The sequence below is a fragment of the Hevea brasiliensis genome, chromosome 1, assembly GCF_030052815.1.
Source record: "Hevea brasiliensis isolate MT/VB/25A 57/8 chromosome 1, ASM3005281v1, whole genome shotgun sequence".
Classification (NCBI taxonomy): Eukaryota; Viridiplantae; Streptophyta; class Magnoliopsida; order Malpighiales; family Euphorbiaceae; genus Hevea; species Hevea brasiliensis.
The window spans coordinates 117273344-117293101 of NC_079493.1; the positions used below are offsets into that span (position 1 = coordinate 117273344).

General features: G+C 31.8%; 2 protein-coding genes across 4 annotated transcripts; both read left to right on the top strand.

Moving 5' to 3' along the window:
• Nucleotides 1-414: 414 nt before the first annotated feature.
• On the top strand, nucleotides 415-1148 carry LOC131180738 (uncharacterized). The gene is made up of 2 exons (XM_058148294.1): nucleotides 415-504; nucleotides 619-1148. The coding sequence occupies exons 1-2, from the start codon at nucleotides 475-477 to the stop codon at nucleotides 1090-1092; spliced, it is 504 nt and encodes a 167-aa protein (XP_058004277.1). The 5' UTR covers nucleotides 415-474; the 3' UTR covers nucleotides 1093-1148.
• A 1153-nt stretch (nucleotides 1149-2301) lies between these two features.
• LOC110671576 (peroxidase 5-like) lies at nucleotides 2302-18936 on the top strand. Of its 3 annotated transcripts, none has more exons than XM_058148469.1 (2): nucleotides 2302-2648; nucleotides 17969-18936. In XM_058148469.1, the coding sequence occupies exons 1-2, from the start codon at nucleotides 2418-2420 to the stop codon at nucleotides 18740-18742; spliced, it is 1005 nt and encodes a 334-aa protein (XP_058004452.1). In that variant the 5' UTR covers nucleotides 2302-2417; the 3' UTR covers nucleotides 18743-18936. The 3 variants fall into 3 exon arrangements, with proteins under 3 accessions (XP_058004452.1, XP_021689755.2, XP_021689761.2); XM_021834063.2 differs by lacking the exon at nucleotides 17969-18936 and adding an exon at nucleotides 2748-3717 and having other exon boundaries at nucleotides 2303-2648; XM_021834069.2 differs by lacking the exon at nucleotides 2302-2648 and adding an exon at nucleotides 17516-17869.
• The last annotated feature ends 822 nt before the right edge of the window (nucleotides 18937-19758 follow it).

Consider the following 19758-nt stretch of genomic DNA (forward strand, 5'->3'; position numbering starts at 1 on the left):
GGCAAGAGGTGACTCCACTAGTAAAGGAAGCTTGAGGCGTAAGGTCACAGAGCGCTATAAGGCCCTAATGTGCAATGTCAGGAAAGGAAAATCCAAGGTCATCGTGCCTAATAGTACAATGCAAAAATGGAAGGAGGCATGGAGTAGCCCAGAGTTTAAAGCCAAGAGACATCAATTCAGCTAACTGTTGTAGTGAGATAGGGGAGTTAAAGCGTGCATCTCTAGACACACAGGGGTTCTGGGCCACATGCTACTCACGCAGATAGAATGGTAATGATTTCATATTTACTATAGGATGGTAATGATTTCATATTTACTAGTTTTGTTATTGTCTGTCTACATATTAGTAGCAAATAATCGAACATTATTATAAACATCACTAAAATCATTATATCTTTCAGAAGCCCACTTGGCCGAAGACCTTTTCCTTATGAACTTTTCCATAAGACCCACACTAGGAAAGGCACCTCCGATATGGTTGATTCACGAGCGCAATCAATTAAGGTAAGTGAACAAGTATTTTATGTCTTTCAATTATATGAAAAAAATGAATAAGTGAGTTTGTTTATTCAATTGCCAAGAAAAATAAATTTAAAATATGTGTATTGACTTATGCAGGATGCATTTTTGGCGCTTAAGGAGCAGTCGTCTCAACCACAAGAGGGGTGCAGTGACCCTCCTATTGTAGATGAGGTCGCACTATATTATCAAGTTGTGGGGGGGGAGAAGAAGAACAGGGTTTATGGCATTGGATCTCAAGCATCAATTTTTTACCCTAGCTCATCACATGGATCATCTTCTACTGCATCCTATTGTGCTCAGTCAGAGGCAATGCAGGAAGAGATTCAACAATTGCATCAGACTATTGCAACGCTCAAGGATAGTTTGGTTGCAATGGAGGAGAGAGATCGACAACGCGAGTTGATGCTAGAGGAGAGATATAGACAACGTGAGCAGACATTGGAGGAGCGCATGCAACAAATGATGCAAAACATGATGTCACAAATGATGCAGGGTACGCAGTTTACAGCCCCAACTCCACATGCGACTCATCAAGATGATGGTAGAGAGGCTGATAGTGGTGATGAGTGATTATCTTGTTGATGACAAGTAGCTTGTTTTTTTGTTATTATGATATTTTATTTTTCCATACAATATATTATTGTCATAACCCTTCACCATCATATTTATATATAATATTGACTGATATTTGATATTTGATAGCCTGATATTATAAATATTATGATATTGAGCATTTAAAATTAATATTATATTATATGCTTCAATACAGGAAATAATATATTAAATAAAAAAATAAAAATTTTCTACTAGTAATTTGAAACGGATTAAAAACGAATTTTTCCGTTTCTAATCCAACAACACAAGTATCGGTTTCAGAATTTAGAAACCGATTTGCAACGGAATTTCTGTTTCAAAAAAATTGAAACCGAAATATCAGTTTTTAAATTAAAACGGAATTTGAAACCGAATATATGCGGTTTCTAAATTTGAAACGGAATAGTGGTTTGAAAATAGATTCAGAATTTGAAACGGACGCCATTTTCCGTTTCAAATTCATTTAGAAACTTGCGGATTTAAAACTGAATATTTCGGTTTCAAATCGGTTTCTAAATGTATTTAGAAACCGATTTTAACTGATTTGAAACCGAATATTCGGTTTCAAATCTCCTTTTTTCTTGTAGTGATCGACATTTAATGATTGTAATGCAATTAACTAGATTTTTTTTTATATTTAATTTATCATAAATTTAAAATATAAAATATATAATAAAATTTATTTATCAAATATATAAAATTAATATATTTTAAATACATAATAAATTAAATTTAAACAAAAATTTTCCATAAAAACTAATGAAAACTTCAAAAACTGTGGGCTCTGAAAGTACATGTGATTATTGTCCAACCAAGACTTGATCATAATCTGAAAATTTCTTCTTTTTCTTCTTCGTTTAGAGAGTTGAAGTTTTTTTCAAGAAATTATTGAAGATATATACAAGTCGCTTTCTCTTCATTATTGACGGCACAAGTCAAAGAAAATGGAAGCCATCCACCCATTATACGCTATCCAAAACGCATAAAATCACGTGCAAAAGTGTGGAAATAGCAAGTTGCAGAAAAGGAAAATTCTGGGAGGCCACTGTACAAATTTTCAAAGAAAGAAACTTCAACCCGTACACCCATTCCAGCAGCTAGCCATACACGTCCTGGGTTTCAAGAAGAAACACCAAACCAACCTTTTTCACAAATCTCTCCACCTATAAATTCCAACACACTTCACCCATTCTCATCACTACCATACACTCCAATTTCAATATCCATCTAGTTTGGCTTGTCTATTCTCTCCATACTTTCTTCTTTTAATCAAGAAAGTTCATCATTAATAGAATATATTCATGTATAGAATGACTTCTATTTGCAGCTTCAAGTTGAATTATATTACAATATTGCTTTTGTTTTGCTCATTAGCTACGGTGTCTTTTGCATCCCTTAGAGTGGGATTCTATAAATCATCCTGTCCATCAGCAGAAGCAATTGTGAGAAAAGCAGTAAACAAAGCGCTGTCTCAAAATCCAGGGTTAGGTGCTGGCCTGATTAGGATGCATTTCCATGACTGCTTTGTCAGGGTATACATGCTCAAGCCATATCTGTTCATTTTAAAAGTAGTCTTTTTGTGTTGCTTCAATATTTATACAGTACTGATCGATTCGTTCGGTGTTTTGCAGGGCTGTGATGCTTCTGTGTTGCTGAAATCCACACCAGGGAACCCATCAGAGAGAGAACATGAAGCTAACAATCCTAGCTTACGAGGTTTTGAGGTTATTGATGAAGCGAAGGCTGAAATTGAAGCCTTATGTCCACAAATTGTGTCGTGTGCAGACATTCTTGCTTTTGCTGCACGCGACAGTTCCTACAAGCTTGGAGGGATAAACTACGCCATGCCAGCAGGACGACGGGATGGACGTGTGTCAAGAGAGGACGAAGTGGAACAAAACCTCCCACCTTTTTTCTTCAATGCACAGCAACTAGCGGACAATTTTGCTCGCAAGGGGATGTCAGTGGATGAGATGGTGACGCTGTCAGGAGCACATTCCATTGGCGTCTCACACTGCTCTTCCTTCTCCAGCCGTCTCTACACCTTCAACGCCACTCATGCTCAAGATCCCTCCATGGATCCTAGGTATGCTGCTTTCTTGAAAACGAAGTGCCCTCCAAACAGTGCTAGTGAGGCTGGTGCAGGTCCAACAGTTGCACTTGATCCTACGCCCAATCGCATGGACAACAAATACTACATGGAGCTGAAGAAGAATCGAGGATTATTGACTTCGGATCAGACATTGATGAACAGTGCTTCTACACAGAAAATGGTTGTGAACAATGCAAGGAATGCTAGAAAATGGGCTGTCAAGTTTGCCAAGGCAATGGTGCACATGGGTTCTCTCGATGTTCTTACAGGAACTAATGGTGAAATCAGGAGGCAATGCAGTATTGTGAACTAAGCTCACCATCTGCAATATTTTGCTTCCTAGTTCTTTTTTTTTTCCTTATTTCCTTTGAATCTTCCATTAAATTTGTTTCTTTAATTCTTTTCCCTTATTTGAGGTTTGTCAATGCAATTGTAAATCTTTAAAATGTGAGTGTAATACTAAGTTTGTAACCAATCAATACAAAATAAAGTGTTAATGTTATATGCAATGCCATTTTTTTCCTTCCTTAATCTTTGCTTGATGTGTGTACTTATTTGAATTTCTCTTACCTATCCAGTCACCCCCAAAACTTTCATCAATTTTATTTTTTTATATATATAATTATGTGATTAATAATTTTTAGTTAATTTTATTGGCCCTCTAAAATTAATAACTAACATTTTAAATAGAGTGCACCATTATATTATAAGTCTTGGGATCCATATATTTTTAAAAATATTTTAGTAGGGATAATAAAATTTAATTTTTCATTAATTAATCTCCTAAAATTTTTATTAATTTCTCTAAATATTTATAAAAAAAATCTTTAATTGGAGCTATAAATTTTTATTTTTGTTAATCAGCTCTTCATATTTTCTATTAGTCTTTAACACTACAAGAAATTAAAAAAATAGTTATGAAAATTACCAATCAAATATATCTATTTTTCATTAGTAATTAGGATTACTGAAAAATTATCGACGAAATTTTTGCATTCACAAATTTTAGCTTAAATAATTTTTTCCGATAAAAAAAATATCACTAAATTCATTAACGAACTATTTCATAGGTAAATTAAAAATTTTTTACTTAATTTTGTAGAGGATCGTATGCATAAAAATTATCAACTATTTATTAACAACACTTTTTGTTAGTAATTACTAACAATTAACAACACTTTTTGTTAGTAATTACTAACAAAAATAAATTATTATAGATAATTACTGACGACAATAACAAGTTATCTTGATAACTTTTCGTAGGTAATTTTTATTTTATATTTTTAATTTTTAATTTTTAAAAATTTTTAAATTAAATATTAATTATTAATTATTTTAATTTAAATGTAAAATTATTTTTTAGTTTTTAAGATTTAAATGAATTTTAAAAAAATAATTAGTGAGGCTCAAAGCAAGCACTACATAGTGCCTATACCACAATTACCGTATGTTGTAGAGTAGCTTTCCTATTATAAAGAAATTAATTCCTCTCTAATCTATTTACAACGATGTAGAAATTTTATATTTTTTATGATTTACCAATGGATTACCGATGAAATTAATGTTTATTGGTAATTATCGATGAAAATTTTTTGTAGATAAAATTTTTTAAGTTTTTAAATTTTTTTTTAATTTTCTTTTTAGTATTACCAACTAAATATGGTTCATTGATAATTACCAACTAAAAATATTCATAGGTAAATTTTTTTTAAGTTTTTAAATTTTTTTTTCTACTTTCTTCTTAGTATTACCAACTGAATACGATTCATTGGTAATTACCGATTAAAAATGCTCAAAAGTAAATTTTTTTTAGCTTTTCAAATTTTTTTCTATTTTCTTTATAGTATTACTGACTAAATACGATTTGTTAGTAATTACTAATAAAAAATGTCTATAGATAAAATTTTTTAAGCATTTTAATTTTTTTCTATTTTTTTCTTAGTATTACTGACTAAATACAATTCGTTGGTAATTACCGATGAAAAATTTTTTATAGGTAAAATTTTTTAAGCTTTTTAAAACTTTTTTCTATTTTGTTCTTAGTATTATCGACTAAAAACAGTTCGTTAATAATTACAAATGAAAAATATTCGTATGTAAAATTTTGTAAGTTTTTCAAATTTTTTTTCTATTTTATTCTTAGTATTACTGACTAAATATAGTTCATTAGTAATTATTGACAAAAAATATTCATAGGTAAAATTTTTTAAGCTTTTTAAATTTTTTTCTTTTTTTTTTTAGTTTTACCTATTAAATACGGTTCGTTAGTAATTACTGATGAAAAATTTTTGTATGTGAAATTTTTAAGCTTTTTAAAATTTTTTTTTATATTTTTACTTAGTATTACTGATTAAATACTGTTCGTTAATAATTATTGATAAAAAAATTTCGTACGTAAAATTTTTTAAGCTTTACATTTTTTTTATTTTCTTCTTAATGTTACTGACTAAATATGATTCGTTAATTGTAACACCCCATTTGTATAGCCTGGTATATTTCATTATTCCGGTGACCGGTGTCGGTCCGGATAATTAAGGGGATTAGAACCATACTTAAGACAACTGGGGAAGCCATAAACATAAATAATTAGTAATGTCCAATTAGTTAAGTGTAAACAAGAAAAACAGAACAGAAGAAGTTAAACGAGCCGAGAGTCACAGCGATAGGTGACCTTCTCGGGAACGACTGCGAAGTCATTTTAAACTCAAATTTCGAACCGTAAAATGTGACGCCGCGGTCCTTAGGACCCTTATAAACACAGTGGAAAAGAGAAAATCACGAAAAAAAAAACTGTTAAGCCAGTCAAATAATTAGGTCAGGGAGCCGAAAGAAATATGAAATTATTTGCAAACCGGGTTGAACCGGCGAAGGGCAATTTGGTCAATTGACCCCGAGAGCTGACTTCTGACCTAACTGTTAAATAAAATCAGAGAAAAGAAAATTTTTGAATCGAGAATTAAATTAAAGAACTAATAAAAAAAATTAAAAAAAAAAAGAAAAAATGGAAAAGTTAAAAAGTGATGACATCATGCATGACCTCATGCATGATGCCATAAAGAATAAAATTAATTTATTTACTTATTTGGATTTTTGGTCTTCCTAAAGAGATAAAAGACAAAATAAAAGAAAAAAAATCATTCTTCTTTAAATAAAAAACGTGCATCTCTCCTCTCTCTCTTTTTTCTCCTTAGTTTCCTCCATAGCCATGAAATTCAAGCTTTCAAAGCTTGAATCAACCCCAAAAATTCCCCAAAAATTCCACTAAATTATGATTAAGCTTTGTTTGGGCTACTAGAAGAGGAGATTGAAGAAGCAAGAAAGAAGAAAAAAGGAAAGAAAATTAGTGATTGGAAAATCAAACAAAGGTTAGTATGTAAATTTGAATTCTTTTGTTAAATTTCTATGTTCTTAGTTTAACTAACTTAGAAAGTAACTTAAAATGAAACAAAAATAATTGTGAGGGACCAAAGCTGAATTTAGGCCAGCTAGGGTTTGATGTGTGTATGCATGAATTTGATTGAATTCAATATGTATGGAAGTTTAATTGAGTGATGGAGTGATGTTAGAATGATTTGAATTGGTTAAATGCAACAAAATTAGTGAGTTAGGGTTTTGAACATTAGGGTTTAGAGACAAAAAATGTGAGAAACTTGTAAATGGTATCTTTGACCTAATGTGAAGTGAGAAATGGTCATTTGTGACCTAATTAAGTGTGTTAGAAGTGTTGGAATTAAAAGCCAATTCGGATTGGATAAGGTCATGTTGCTGCAGCAAGACAAAACCTTCTTTGAGGGACCAAAAATGAAATTTTACAAGCCAAATGGATATGTGACCAATTGGGGATGAAAATAGGCACTAAATGACACAATTTTCATTTAGGAAGCCTGCTCAAAAAGTGACTAAAACCTAGTGAACAAAGTGGCCGAAGTCGGAAAATCGCAGGCTGCCTCTGCACAAACTGACCAAATGAACAGTGTTTGTTCATTTGGTCATAACTCGAGCTAGGCAGGTCAAAATGACCTGAAATTTTACCAGAAATTAGATAAGATATAGATCTAAAACTTTTATGAAGAACACCAACCCAAATTATGCCATTAACCCAATCAAAATACTGAGCAAAGTTGGTGATCTGAATCTGCAGAACTGCAGATTGTCATATGAACAGTAAAATTTCAATGGCTATAACTCTCTCTAGAAAACTCCGATTTAGGCGATTCTTGAACCGATGGAAATCTAAGACATAGTAGAACATTTCATATAAAAAAAATTAGACCAAATTATGGACCTAACTTGATCAAATTGCTGAACGAAGTTGGAATCAATAATCTGCCATAATAAAATTCTGCAGCATGAACAGTAAATATAATTTGCTTATAACTTGAGCTACAAAACTCTAATTGGGGTGATTCAGAAAGGAGAATAAACTTAAGACAATAAGGAACATTTTCTATGAAGAAAGTTTTATCAAATTCTAACAGTAAACTAACTAATGAAATAGTACAATTAGAGACACCAAAATTGAAAATTTGACAATTTTGCCTAAAAGGCCTAAGTTTTGAGAAAATGACCAAAACCAACAAGTTTAGTGACCAAAATGTGGTATGTGGGTGAAGTTGGAATTCCCATACCTATTAAGCCTTAGAAAGTCAATAGTTTGACTTGAATAGTGCAGTGAATAGTAACCCGAAATACAAAATTTCAGGAACGTCGAATTTAGCACGTTAGAGATAAGTAAAAATGAAGTTAAATTTATTATTGGATTTATGCTAAGTTATGGTACTGAAACACTGTGAAATTGTGTGTTTCAGTGGAAAAGAATACCGGGACAGAACCCGAGGAGTCAAGTCAAGGCCAACAGGCGACTCGTTTGAGGTTTGTGCACAACGTATACTTTTTGTAATCATCTTTTGCATACTGTTTTGAATAATGTGAAATATTGGATTATGGCATTCTTATGATGTTTTGATTTAAATTGTTGAAAGTTATTATGTATATTGAAATGACAATGTTTAGCAAATTGTTAAGATAAGTTTTAAAACCACAGTGTCATGACCATATATTTGAACACCTCACTAGCACGACTAGTGGGAGTAATTAGTTTCGAATTTTGATTCCTTCTCTGGAGAAGTGTTGAGGTGTGCCAGTAGAAGAGGATGTGAATGGATATCCATATATTTGAGCTAGCTAGCCTTGTGATGTGATTTCTCTTTAGCCTCTGGCTATTGAGATTCTATTTGTTTCGAATGGCATAATCTAACTATGGGTTTTATGAAATGTGTTTTGATACTTTGAAATGAACTTGGTTTGCATTTAAAATCTCACAATGCATGATTTGTACTTAATTCTCATGTTCAGCAAAATTTTTGAATAAATGTGATTTAAGTTTTGCATAAAGATTATTTTAATATGTTGTGCACCACTGAGTCCTAGTACTCAGCGATAGCTTCTATTGCTGTCGCAGATACAGAGACTAGAGGAGCAGCAGACTGAGCTGCTGAGGTGTGAGGAGCTATCAGCTTAAAGTCTTCGGGTATAATTTATACCATAACTGTAAATATTTCTTTTGATGTATATATTGCACATAAATGTATGGACATGTAAAAGTGGATCTTGAGCAGTTTGTATAAAAATTATATAAAGTTGTAATATATATTGTAGTTTGAAATTCTCTTAATATAAATTTTGTAATAATGTATCTAAATTGTTTTGTTTCTAATGAAATATGAATGGAACTATTTTATTTAATTTGAATGAAATGGATTGCTAGTATTGTGATGATCATTGGATAGTGGATTTGAAATTTGAAAGTTGATAAATGTGTTGAGAAATTGATTGAGATTGAGTATGAAATTGAAGCAGTTGTTGAGAAAAATTTTTAGAAGTGCTTTTTACAGGTATTTGAAGAACTGGTTTCTCAAAATACAGACAGAACTCTGTCAAAATTTTTATAAAATTTGCGGAAAAATAAAATGGGCCAAAATTTCCAACTAGCTTTCCACTTAATTACATGTTTTAAATACTTATTAGAAATGTTCACCACTTATCAAAAATAAGAAAATTATTTTAAAATCCCTTGTAGGATACTTAATGAGTTATCGGTAGGTGAAGTTCGGTAGTTCATTAGGTATTCTACGGGATCATGTTATGCCTTACAAAGGGGTAAGGTGTGACATTAATAATTACGTACAAAAAATATTCATAGGTACAATTTTTTTAAACTCCAACGAAAAATGTTCATAAGTAAAATTTTTTAAGCTTTGCAATTTTTTTTCTATTTTCTTCTTAATCAAAAAATACAATTCGTTAGTATTTATCGATGAAAAATATTTATAGGTAAAATTTTTTAACCTTTTTTTTTCCTATTTTCTTCATTGTGTTACCGACAAAATACGATTCGTTGGTACTTACTGACAAAAAATGTTCATAGGTAAAATTCTTTAAGCTTTTTAATTTTTTTTTTCTATTTTCTTCTTAGTATCACTGACAAAATACAATTCATTGGTAATTACTGATGAAATATGTTTGTAGATAAAATTTTTTAAGCTTTTTAATTTTTTTTTTATTTTCTTCTTAATATTACCAACTAAATACAGTTTATTGGTAATTGGCGAATAAAAATATTCATAGGTAAAATTTTTTAAGCTTTTTCAAAATTTTTTTTTCTATTTTCTTCTTCATATTACCAATTAAATAGGGTCCATTAGTAATTACTGATGAAAAATTTCCGTACATAAAATTTTTTAAGTTTTTAAATTTTTTTTCTATTTTCTTCTTAATATTACTAACTTAATATAGTTCGTTGTAATTATTGACAAAAAATTTTCATAAGTAAAAGTTTTTAAGATTTTTAAATTTTTTTCTTTTTTCTTCTTAATATTACTAACGAAAAACGAGTTCGTCGGTAATAATCAACATCAAAATTTTTGTAGGTAATTTATTTAAATTTTTTTTAATTTCTTCTTAATATTACATGCAAAAAATAGTTCATTAGTAATTACCAACAGAGAAGTTTCATTTGGAAAATTTTTCATGTTTATAATTTTTTTAATTTTCTTTTTAATATGACCAACTAAATATAATTGATCAGTAATTACCAATGAATTTATTCGTCGATATCTTTTTTATTTGGTCGCCAATTTTATCGTCAATATTAAGTACCACTTTTACCTATGAAATTGTATTATTGGTAAAAGGTCCGTCAATATTTAGTTAGTAATTTCATCAGTACAAATTAGTTTAACTTTTATTTCCCTTGGCTTCTCTTTTTCACCGTATAGCAACGGTAAATCGTTGTGTATTAGGCTAAAGTGTGAAGACTCCTAGGGCTATTTTCGAAATGTATATCCTGGAATAATCTTTGTGTAATACAATGGCTTTCTGTGTATTAGGCTGAACAAATGGAGCATTACACAGATGTATAGTAGGTGGTAGTTAATTAGTTATTGTCTATTTATCTGTGCTGCAGTTGTTGGCTTGTATTTTGAATGGATTTGTGTAACAAAACAATATCTTAATGTCCCGTGTGAGATTTATTCTGTGGTTAATGTTGAGATTTATTCTGTGGTTAATGCTAAATTTCTACTGTAAGGCAGTTAAGAAATGTTCTTGTTTTCTTTTATTATCAATTTTTATTGGTTAAATTATTTTTTTGTTTTTAGGTTATATCACAATTGATGCTACTTTGAGTTCTTGGTATCTGTCCTGATATCACATAAGCCTACAATAAAGAAAAAAGATAAAGTGGATGGCCTTATAGTAAGCCACTCCGACACTCAAATGAATATGAAAATATAGAGAAAACTGTGATGAGATTTTGAGAATGCGAATATGCATACCTTGTTTCTAGTTACTCAGTTGGTATTTATAAGCCTTTTAAAAAAACAGTCATTACTTCGTTTATAGAGATAATCTCGGCTGATATGTCGAGTTGTCTCCATGAAATCCGCTTTTACTTTATTACTGGCATAATTATTACTCGATACATGGGATCCGATCTTACTTAATTACTAGCATGATTATTACTCGGTATATCTTTTACTAGCCTTGTTAGGCAATCGAAGGTATTTTATTCGATTTTGTTTCAGTCTCATGGTCCTTTGACCAATATTTGACCTTTTTTATTGTCATGCTAGATATTTGTGTGAAATTTTGACTATTTAACTTGAATTTTTAAACAAATAATATTCACAATATTTCTTGATATTTAAAACTCAATGATTTAGTCATTCTCACACTGAAAGTTTTTCCTTTCATTCTTAATTTTTTTTCAGTTTGATAGAATTAAAATATAAGAAATTATTGACTTTATAAAATTTTTTTGAAAAAATATTTTTTGAAAAAAATATTTTTTGTTATTTGATATAATAATAAAAATTAGTTAGAAAATATTATTTTAATTTACTTTTGTTTTCTATTATCATACCAATTCCTTCATTCTACTTTATCCCAATTCTATTCATTTATTTATTTATTTATTTTTATTATCGCGAATTAAATTTTGAATTCTTAAATTTTTTTAAAAAATTATATTAGTTGAATCTTAATATTCTCCTCATAAAGAATTCTACATTATGTAATTAATTTAATTAAATATAATTTTTAAAAATAATTTATCACCTTTTCTCGAGTTATTTATCATAACTTAATTATTGTATTACGTATATATTTCTAAATAAATTTAAATAAAAATATTAAAATATTTCATTTCGTTTAAATTTTTAATTTTACCCCAGTTAATTCATCCATAAAATTGATAATAAATCTAATTATCAATTAAATTAAATATACTAATTTTAAATTTATTTTAAAATAAATCATAATATTTATAATATTAAAAAATTAAGAAATAAAAAATTCAAAAAATATTTAAAAAAACAATTATTTAATAAAGATTGTTTCCTAGATAATTCGTGTAATTATTTGGTGAGAATGGACATTGTTAGAAGAAAGAATACAAGTAATGAAGAAAAGGATTGTGTATTTGTCTGTGTCCCATTTACAGAGATATTACATCTATTTATACATGAGAATATGAACTAATTTGGACAAGAATAATAATTGCTATAATTATGCTACACAAATCTCCTATAATCATGTCGATTCTTGTAATTATGTTACACAAATCTCCTATAATCATGCCGATTCTCAGAATTATGCTAACACCCCCTCAAACTCAAGGTGGTAGCACAAAGCAACTTGAGTTTGCTTAAGAGATCCCGAAAGCGGCGGGAGGATGCGTTTTGGTGAATATATCGGTTTGGTGACAGAGGAGATAGGAATCAAACATATGGTGCCATGAGCAACATGATGACGTACAAAATGACAATCAATTTCGATGTGTTTGGTACGCTCATGAAATACATCATTATGAGAAATCTGTATGGCACTTCTATTATCGCAATGGAGTATTGTGGCAGAAGAATGAGTGACACCCAAATCAGTTAATAACCACCGTAACCAAAGTAATTCAGATGTAGCATCAAGAAGAGCACGATATTCGATTACGTGCTAGAACGTGCAACAACAGTTTGCTTTTTGCTACGCCAAGAGATAAGAGAATTACCCAAGAAGAAACAATAACCAGTTGTAGAGCGACGATCTGTCAGATCACCAGCCCAATCAGCATCAGAGTAGCCAGATAATACTAGGGAGGAGGTAGCGGAAAAGTGCAAACCATGAAAAAGAGTGCCTTTGATATAACGAAGGATTCGAAGTACTGCAGAGAAATGAGTTGAGCGAGGAGCAGACATAAACCGGTGACGGATGAACAAAGATATGAAATATCAGGTCGAGAAACTGAGAGATAAACAAGACTCCAGACAAGCTCACCAAAAAAAGTAGGATAATCAAGACCAGTGCCATCAAGAGGTGTAAGTTTGCAATTGAGCTCCAAAGGGGTTGATCTTTGTTTTGCTATCGATGATGCTCGCTCGAGAAAGTAAGTCGGATGCATACTTGGCTTGAGATAGATAATAGCCATCAGAATTTTGAGAAACTTCAAGGCCCAAAAAATAGCTGAGAGAACCCAGGTCTTTCATTTCAAAATGTTGATTGAGATAATGTTGTAACTCTAAAATACCAGATGAATCATCTCCTGTTATTATCATATCATCAACATAAAGCAGCAGAAGAACAATACCACTGTCAGTTCGACGAGTGAATAATGCAGAATCATGTGGACTAGAGAGAAAACCAAGTTGAGCAAGAGTGGAACTAAATTTGGCAAACTGTGCCACAGGAGCTTGTTTTAATCCATATAAGGCTCGCCAAGTTTGCAAACCTTATGAGGAGAATGATAACCAGGAGGAGGATGCATATAAACCTCTTCATTAAATCACCATGAAGAAAAGCATTTTTAACATCCATCCGAAAAGTTTCCATTTACGAACTGCAGAATAGCTAAGAGATCGCGAATAGATGTTAATCGGGCCATCGGAGCAAAAGTTTCCTCATAGTCGATACCATACTCTTGAGTGTACCCTTTGGCTACTAAGCGAGCTTTGTAGCGTTCAATAGTTCCATCAGAACGGGTCTTGATTTTGTAAATCCATTTGCAACCAATAGGAGTCTTGTTTGGTGGAAGATCAACTAAATCCCAAGTATGAGTTTTCTCTAAAGCACAAGTTCATCAGTCATAGCTTGTCGCCAAAGAGGGTCGATTTGCCTCACGATAAGAATGAGGCTCATGAAGGGTTGCAATAGTAGAGTAACAATGAAAATCGAAAGATAATGAGGAGTTTCTCTTACACTGTAGAACGACGAAGAGTAGTGCTAGGAGGAGATGCAGCAGTCTTTGGATCAACAAGCCTTGATTCAACAAAGGTGTAGTTGGGCTAATATTGAGCACATCACAATCACTGGATCAGACTTGAAACGACTCTTTGGAGGAGTCGGTGAAAATAGAGAGTCGATTGACAGAGTGATGAAATTTGGAAAGAGAAGAGAACATAGTATTTTCCCAAAAGGTAACATGACGAGAGATGCGTAACTTATTAGAAACAGGATCCCAACAACGATACCCTTTGTGTTCAATGCCATAACCAAGAAAACAACATAGACGAGCACGGGGTTCTAATTTGGTATGTTCATGAGGTTGTAAAAGAACAAAATAAACACATACAAAAGGTTTAAGGATGGAATAATCAGGAGGTTGTCCAAATAACTTTTCGAAAGGAGATAAATTATGAAGAACCAAGGTAGGAAGACGATTAATAATATAAACAGCATGAAAAGTCGCTTCTCCCAAAATTTTTACGGACATGAGGCGTAAAGAAGAAGAGTACGTGAGAATCAAGAATATGGCGATACTTACGTTCGGCTCGCCCATTCTGTTGAGAGGTGTGAGGACAAGAACGTTGAACAACGATACCTTGTTGACTAAGAAACTGAAGTAAAGAAGAATCCCGATATTCCATGGCATTGTCTGTTCGAAGAATTTTAATGTCACAAGAAAACTGAGTTTTAATTATTTTTGCAAATGTAATGTAAATTTGTGATAACTCATATCGATGTTTCAAAAAATATATTCAAGTAAACCGAGAATAATCATCAATAAATATCACAAAATAACGAAAACCATTTATTGAAGAAATAGAAGGACCCCAAATGTCAGAATAAATTAAACCAAAAAGAGTGTCTGAAGTAATATTATTATGAGAAAAAGATAATGCAGGTTGTTTTGCAAGCTGAAAATTTAAACAATTAAATGTCTCAAACTTAGTAGATTTTAATAATCTACGAGAAATTAAAGGTTGAATTTTACTGGCAGAAGTATGACCAAGACGAAGATGCCATTAGTGAATGGAGGAATTAAGGATTGTAGCTGCAGATACAAATATCTGAGGAAGATGTAAAGATGCAAGCTCAAATAATCGACCCACTCTGCGACCCTCCCCAAGAATCTCCCCGTTTGTGGATCCTGCACTGGACACCATGGTGAGAAAAATAACATTTAGTCCTTTTTCACACAACGACCATGAAATAAGATTGAGTGCCAAATTAGGGATATAATAGGTGTCGGAGATGAAGATTTGAGGTAGACACATGACCAAGATGTGTGATGTTCATTTTAGTACCATTTGCGGTATGGATTGGTGGTAAGGAAGATACAGTTTCTGTAAGACAAGAATTTAAGATTAGTGGTCATATGATTACAACATGCAGAGTCAAAAGCCAATAAGAATTACCGGAGTGGCGGACATGGCAGCAGGAGAATTAGAAGAGATAACTGTTTGAATAGTGCCTCAAGATCACTCATGGTGATGGCGAGAGCCCTCGATGAGCGACAAAGCAGTGACAGAGGAAGATCCGTGCTTTGAGACATTCTTGAATTTAGAATGCCCTCCTTTTGATCTTGGAGGGCGTGTGGGACAATGTTCAAGAATATGACCGTAACCATGACAATATCTCGCATTTTATGGTAGGACAATATGCAAAAGCATGACCAATTTGATTACAATTCTTACGAGTTGATTGCCGATTTACGATGTGAGGATCGAGTAGTTGCAAGAGCAGTTTCAAATTGAGGAGTTTTATCCAAACTGAGATGAGTCTCTTCAAAAATAATCTCTTGAATAGCAGTATCCAATGATGGGAGTGGATTTCGATGTAGCAGGGACGCTCGAACGGCCTCATATTCTGATCGAAGAGCCATTAGAACTTGAATGATATGAAGATGATCTTCACTGATTTTTGCTTGAGATATTTGATTCCAAATAGGTTGGACTGGGCAAGAAAATCATTCCGCATTGACTCGCTTCTTGTTTCAGATTATGAAGAGTAGTCCACAATCGATAATAGTGGGCAAGTCCGGTGGTGCGATATCGATTAGCCAAAAATCCTGATTTCTTTTGCGAGTCATAATTAGCAAACCGGATGTGGATGGACGAGACAGAGGTATTGCGAAACGGTGATGATCCGATGATTTTTACTATCCCAATCCTCAAGACGGTCCAAAGAAATTTTGCATCAGTTTCATCGTTCTCTCTTGTCGGCGTAGTGATATCTCCAGTAACAATACGCCAAAGCTTACGACCTATCAAAAAACTTTTCATTCCTTGAACTCAAAGATTATAGTTGGAACCAAGCTGTTGCAATAGGTTTTGAAATATCGATTTCTCCATTGATAACAAGATGAGGAAAAAAAATGGTATAATAATAGGTATGAAAGAATGAACGTAACAGGTTGTAGAGAGAGCAGAGAGACCCCAAAAAACTAGAAATAAAAGTTTTATGGCTCTGATACCATGTTAGAAGAAAGAATACAAGTAATGAAGAAAAGGATTGTGTATTTGTCTGTGTCCCATTTACAGAGATATTACATCTATTTATACATGAGAATATGAACTAATTTGGACAAGAATAATAATTGCTATAATTATGCTACACAAATCTCCTATAATCATGCTGATTGCTGTAATTATGTTACACAAATCTCCTATAATCATGCTGATTGCTGTAATTATGCTAACAGACATGAAGCACAATGTTTGATTTGATTGGATAGGCTAATAGAATTTAAAAAAAAAATGATTTGATTGATAATAATATAGGGAAAAAATTTATATTAGTAGGAAAATGAGTCCTTTAGAATAGTAGCTTAAGAAAATGACGTCTATTTTCGAGATGGAAGTCATAATTTAAAGTTATTTTTCTTATATTTTGATTTTTTGTAAGAGATAAATTTAAGTACTTATCTGCTTAAAAATTCAGAAGATTATGATCATCAATATTTAAAGATTGCAATATAATTAATTGAATTTTTTTTATTTAATTTAAAATATAAAATATATAATAAAATTTATTTATTAAATATATAAATTTTACATATATCAAATTTATATTAAATTAAATTTTAGCCTGAATTTTCCGTACGAACCAGCGAAAACTTTGAAAACCGTGGACTCTGAAAGTACATATAATTGTTGTCCAACCAAGACTTGATCATAATCTGAAAATTTCTTCTTTTTCTTCTTCGTTTAGAGAGTTGAAGTTTCTTTTAAGAAATTATTGAAGATACATGCAAGTCGCTTCTTCTTCATTATTGACAGCACAAGTCAAAGAAAATGGAAGCTATCCATCAATTGCACGCTATCCAAAACACGTAAAATCCCATGCAAAAGTGTGGAAATAGCAAGTTGCAGAAAAGGAAAATTCCGCGAGGCTACTGTAGAAATTTTCAATGAAAGAAAACTTCAACCAGCACACCCATTCCTACAGCTAGCTATACGCGTCCTGGGTTTCAAGAAGTAACACCAAACCCAACCTCTTTCACAAATCTCTCCACCTATAAATACCAACACACTTCACCCATTCTCTTCACTATCATACACACCAATTTCAATATCCACCTCGTTTGGCTTGTCTATTCTCTCCACCTATAAATACTTCCTTCTTTTAATCAAGAAAGTTCATCATTAATAGAATATATTCATGTATACAATGACTTCTATTTGCAGCTTCAAGTTGAATTCTCTTACAATATTGCTTGTGTTTTGCTCATTAGCTACGGTGTCTTTTGCATCCCTTAGAGTGGGATTCTATAAATCATCTTGTCCATCAGCAGAAGCAATTGTGAGAAAAGCAGTAAACAAAGCACTGTCTCAAAATCCAGGGTTAGGCGCTGGCCTGATTAGGATGCATTTCCACGACTGCTTTGTCAGGGTATACATGCTCAAACCATATCTGCTCATTTTAAAAGTAGTCCTTTTGTGTTGCTTCAATATTTATACAGTACTGATCAATTCGTTCTGCGTTTTGCAGGGCTGTGATGCTTCTGTGTTGCTGAAATCCACACCAGGGAACCCATCGGAGAGAGAACATGTAGCTAACAATCCTAGCTTACGAGGTTTTGAGGTTATTGATGAAGCGAAGGCTGAAATTGAAGCCTTATGTCCACAAACTGTGTCGTGTGCAGACATTCTTGCTTTTGCTGCACGCGACAGTTCCTACAAGCTTGGAGGGATAAACTACGCCATGCCAGCAGGACGACGGGATGGACGTGTGTCAAGAGACGACGAAGTGGGACAAAACCTCCCACCTTTTTTCTTCAATGCACAGCAACTAGCAGACAATTTTGCCCGCAAGGGAATGTCAGTGGATGAGATGGTGACGCTGTCAGGAGCACATTCCATTGGTGTCTCACACTGCTCTTCCTTCTCCAGCCGTCTCTACACCTTCAATACCACTCATGCTCAAGATCCCTCCATGGATCCTAGGTATGCTGCTTTCTTGAAAACGAAGTGCCCTCCAAACAGTGCTAGTGAGGCTGGTGCAGCTCCAACAGTTGCACTTGATCCTACGCCTAATCGCATGGACAACAAATACTACATGGAGCTGAAGAAGAATCGCGGATTATTGACTTCGGATCAGACATTGATGAGCAGTGCTTCTACACAGAAGATGGTGGTGAACAATGCAAGGAATGCTAGAAAATGGGCTGCCAAGTTTGCCAAGGCAATGGTGCACATGGGTTCTCTCGATATTCTTACAGGAACTAATGGTGAAATCAGGAGGCAATGCAGTATTGTGAACTAAGCTCACCATCTGCAATATTTTGCTTCCTAGTTCTTTTTTCTTCCTTGTTTCCTATGAATCTTTCATTGAATTTGTTTCTTTAATTCTTTTCCCTTATTTGAGGTTTTTCAATGCAATTGTAAATCTTTAAAATGTGAGTGTAATACTAAGTTTGTAACCAATCAATACAAATGAAGTGTTAATGTTATATGCAATGCCATTTTTTTATTTCTTTAATCATTGCTTGATGTGTGTGTATATATATGAATTTCTGTTACCTATCCGGTCACCCCCAAAACTTTCATCAATTTTATTTTTTATATATATAATTATGTGATTAATAATTTTTTGTTAATTTTATTGGCCCCTCTAAAATTAATAACTAACATTTTAAATAGAGTGCACTATTATATTATAAGTCTTCGGATCCATATATTTTTTAAAATATTTTAATAGGGATAATAAAATTTAATTTCTCATTAATTAATCTCTTAAAATTTTTATTAGTTTCTCTAAATATTTATAAAAAAAATCTTTAATGGAGTTGTAAATTTTTATTTTTGTTAATCGGCCCCTCATATTTTCTATTAGTCTTTAATAATTTATAATTTATTTATTATAAGTTAAATTAAAACAATAAAATTATTTGATTGTCATAGAAAAAAATATAAAAATTTAATTAAAAATTAATTATTCAAATTTTTATGTTTATAAATTAAAATTTATTGATAATTGTTATTTAAGAATTAAATACAAGTTATTTTTGCTCTTTCTCTCATTTATGGGTAAATATAATTTTTTATTTATGTTCCCTTTCATTTTTCTTACTCTTCTTTATTTCATAAAAAAATTAAAAATTATTTTATTTATATTTATACAGGTAGATAAAATTATTGATCTCAACTCTTATACAAATTTTGGTTTAATCAATTTAAATATACATTTATTTTTATATGATATATTTATTTTATTATTTTATTAATCTTTAATTTTTCACGTCAATTTAATTTTAATTATTATATTTTTTTAATTTTATG

Excerpts from the sequence above, each read along its gene's own strand:
- LOC131180738 (XM_058148294.1), top strand. The coding sequence starts at position 475 with ATGGTTGATTCACGAGCGCAATCAATTAAG. Across the intron at positions 505-618 it reads CACGAGCGCAATCAATTAAG|GATGCATTTTTGGCGCTTAA; the intron begins GTAAGTGAACAA and ends TGACTTATGCAG.
- LOC110671576 (XM_058148469.1), top strand. The coding sequence starts at position 2,418 with ATGTATAGAATGACTTCTATTTGCAGCTTCAAGTTGAATTATATTACA. Across the intron at positions 2,649-17,968 it reads TCCATGACTGCTTTGTCAGG|GGCTGTGATGCTTCTGTGTT; the intron begins GTATACATGCTC and ends TGCGTTTTGCAG.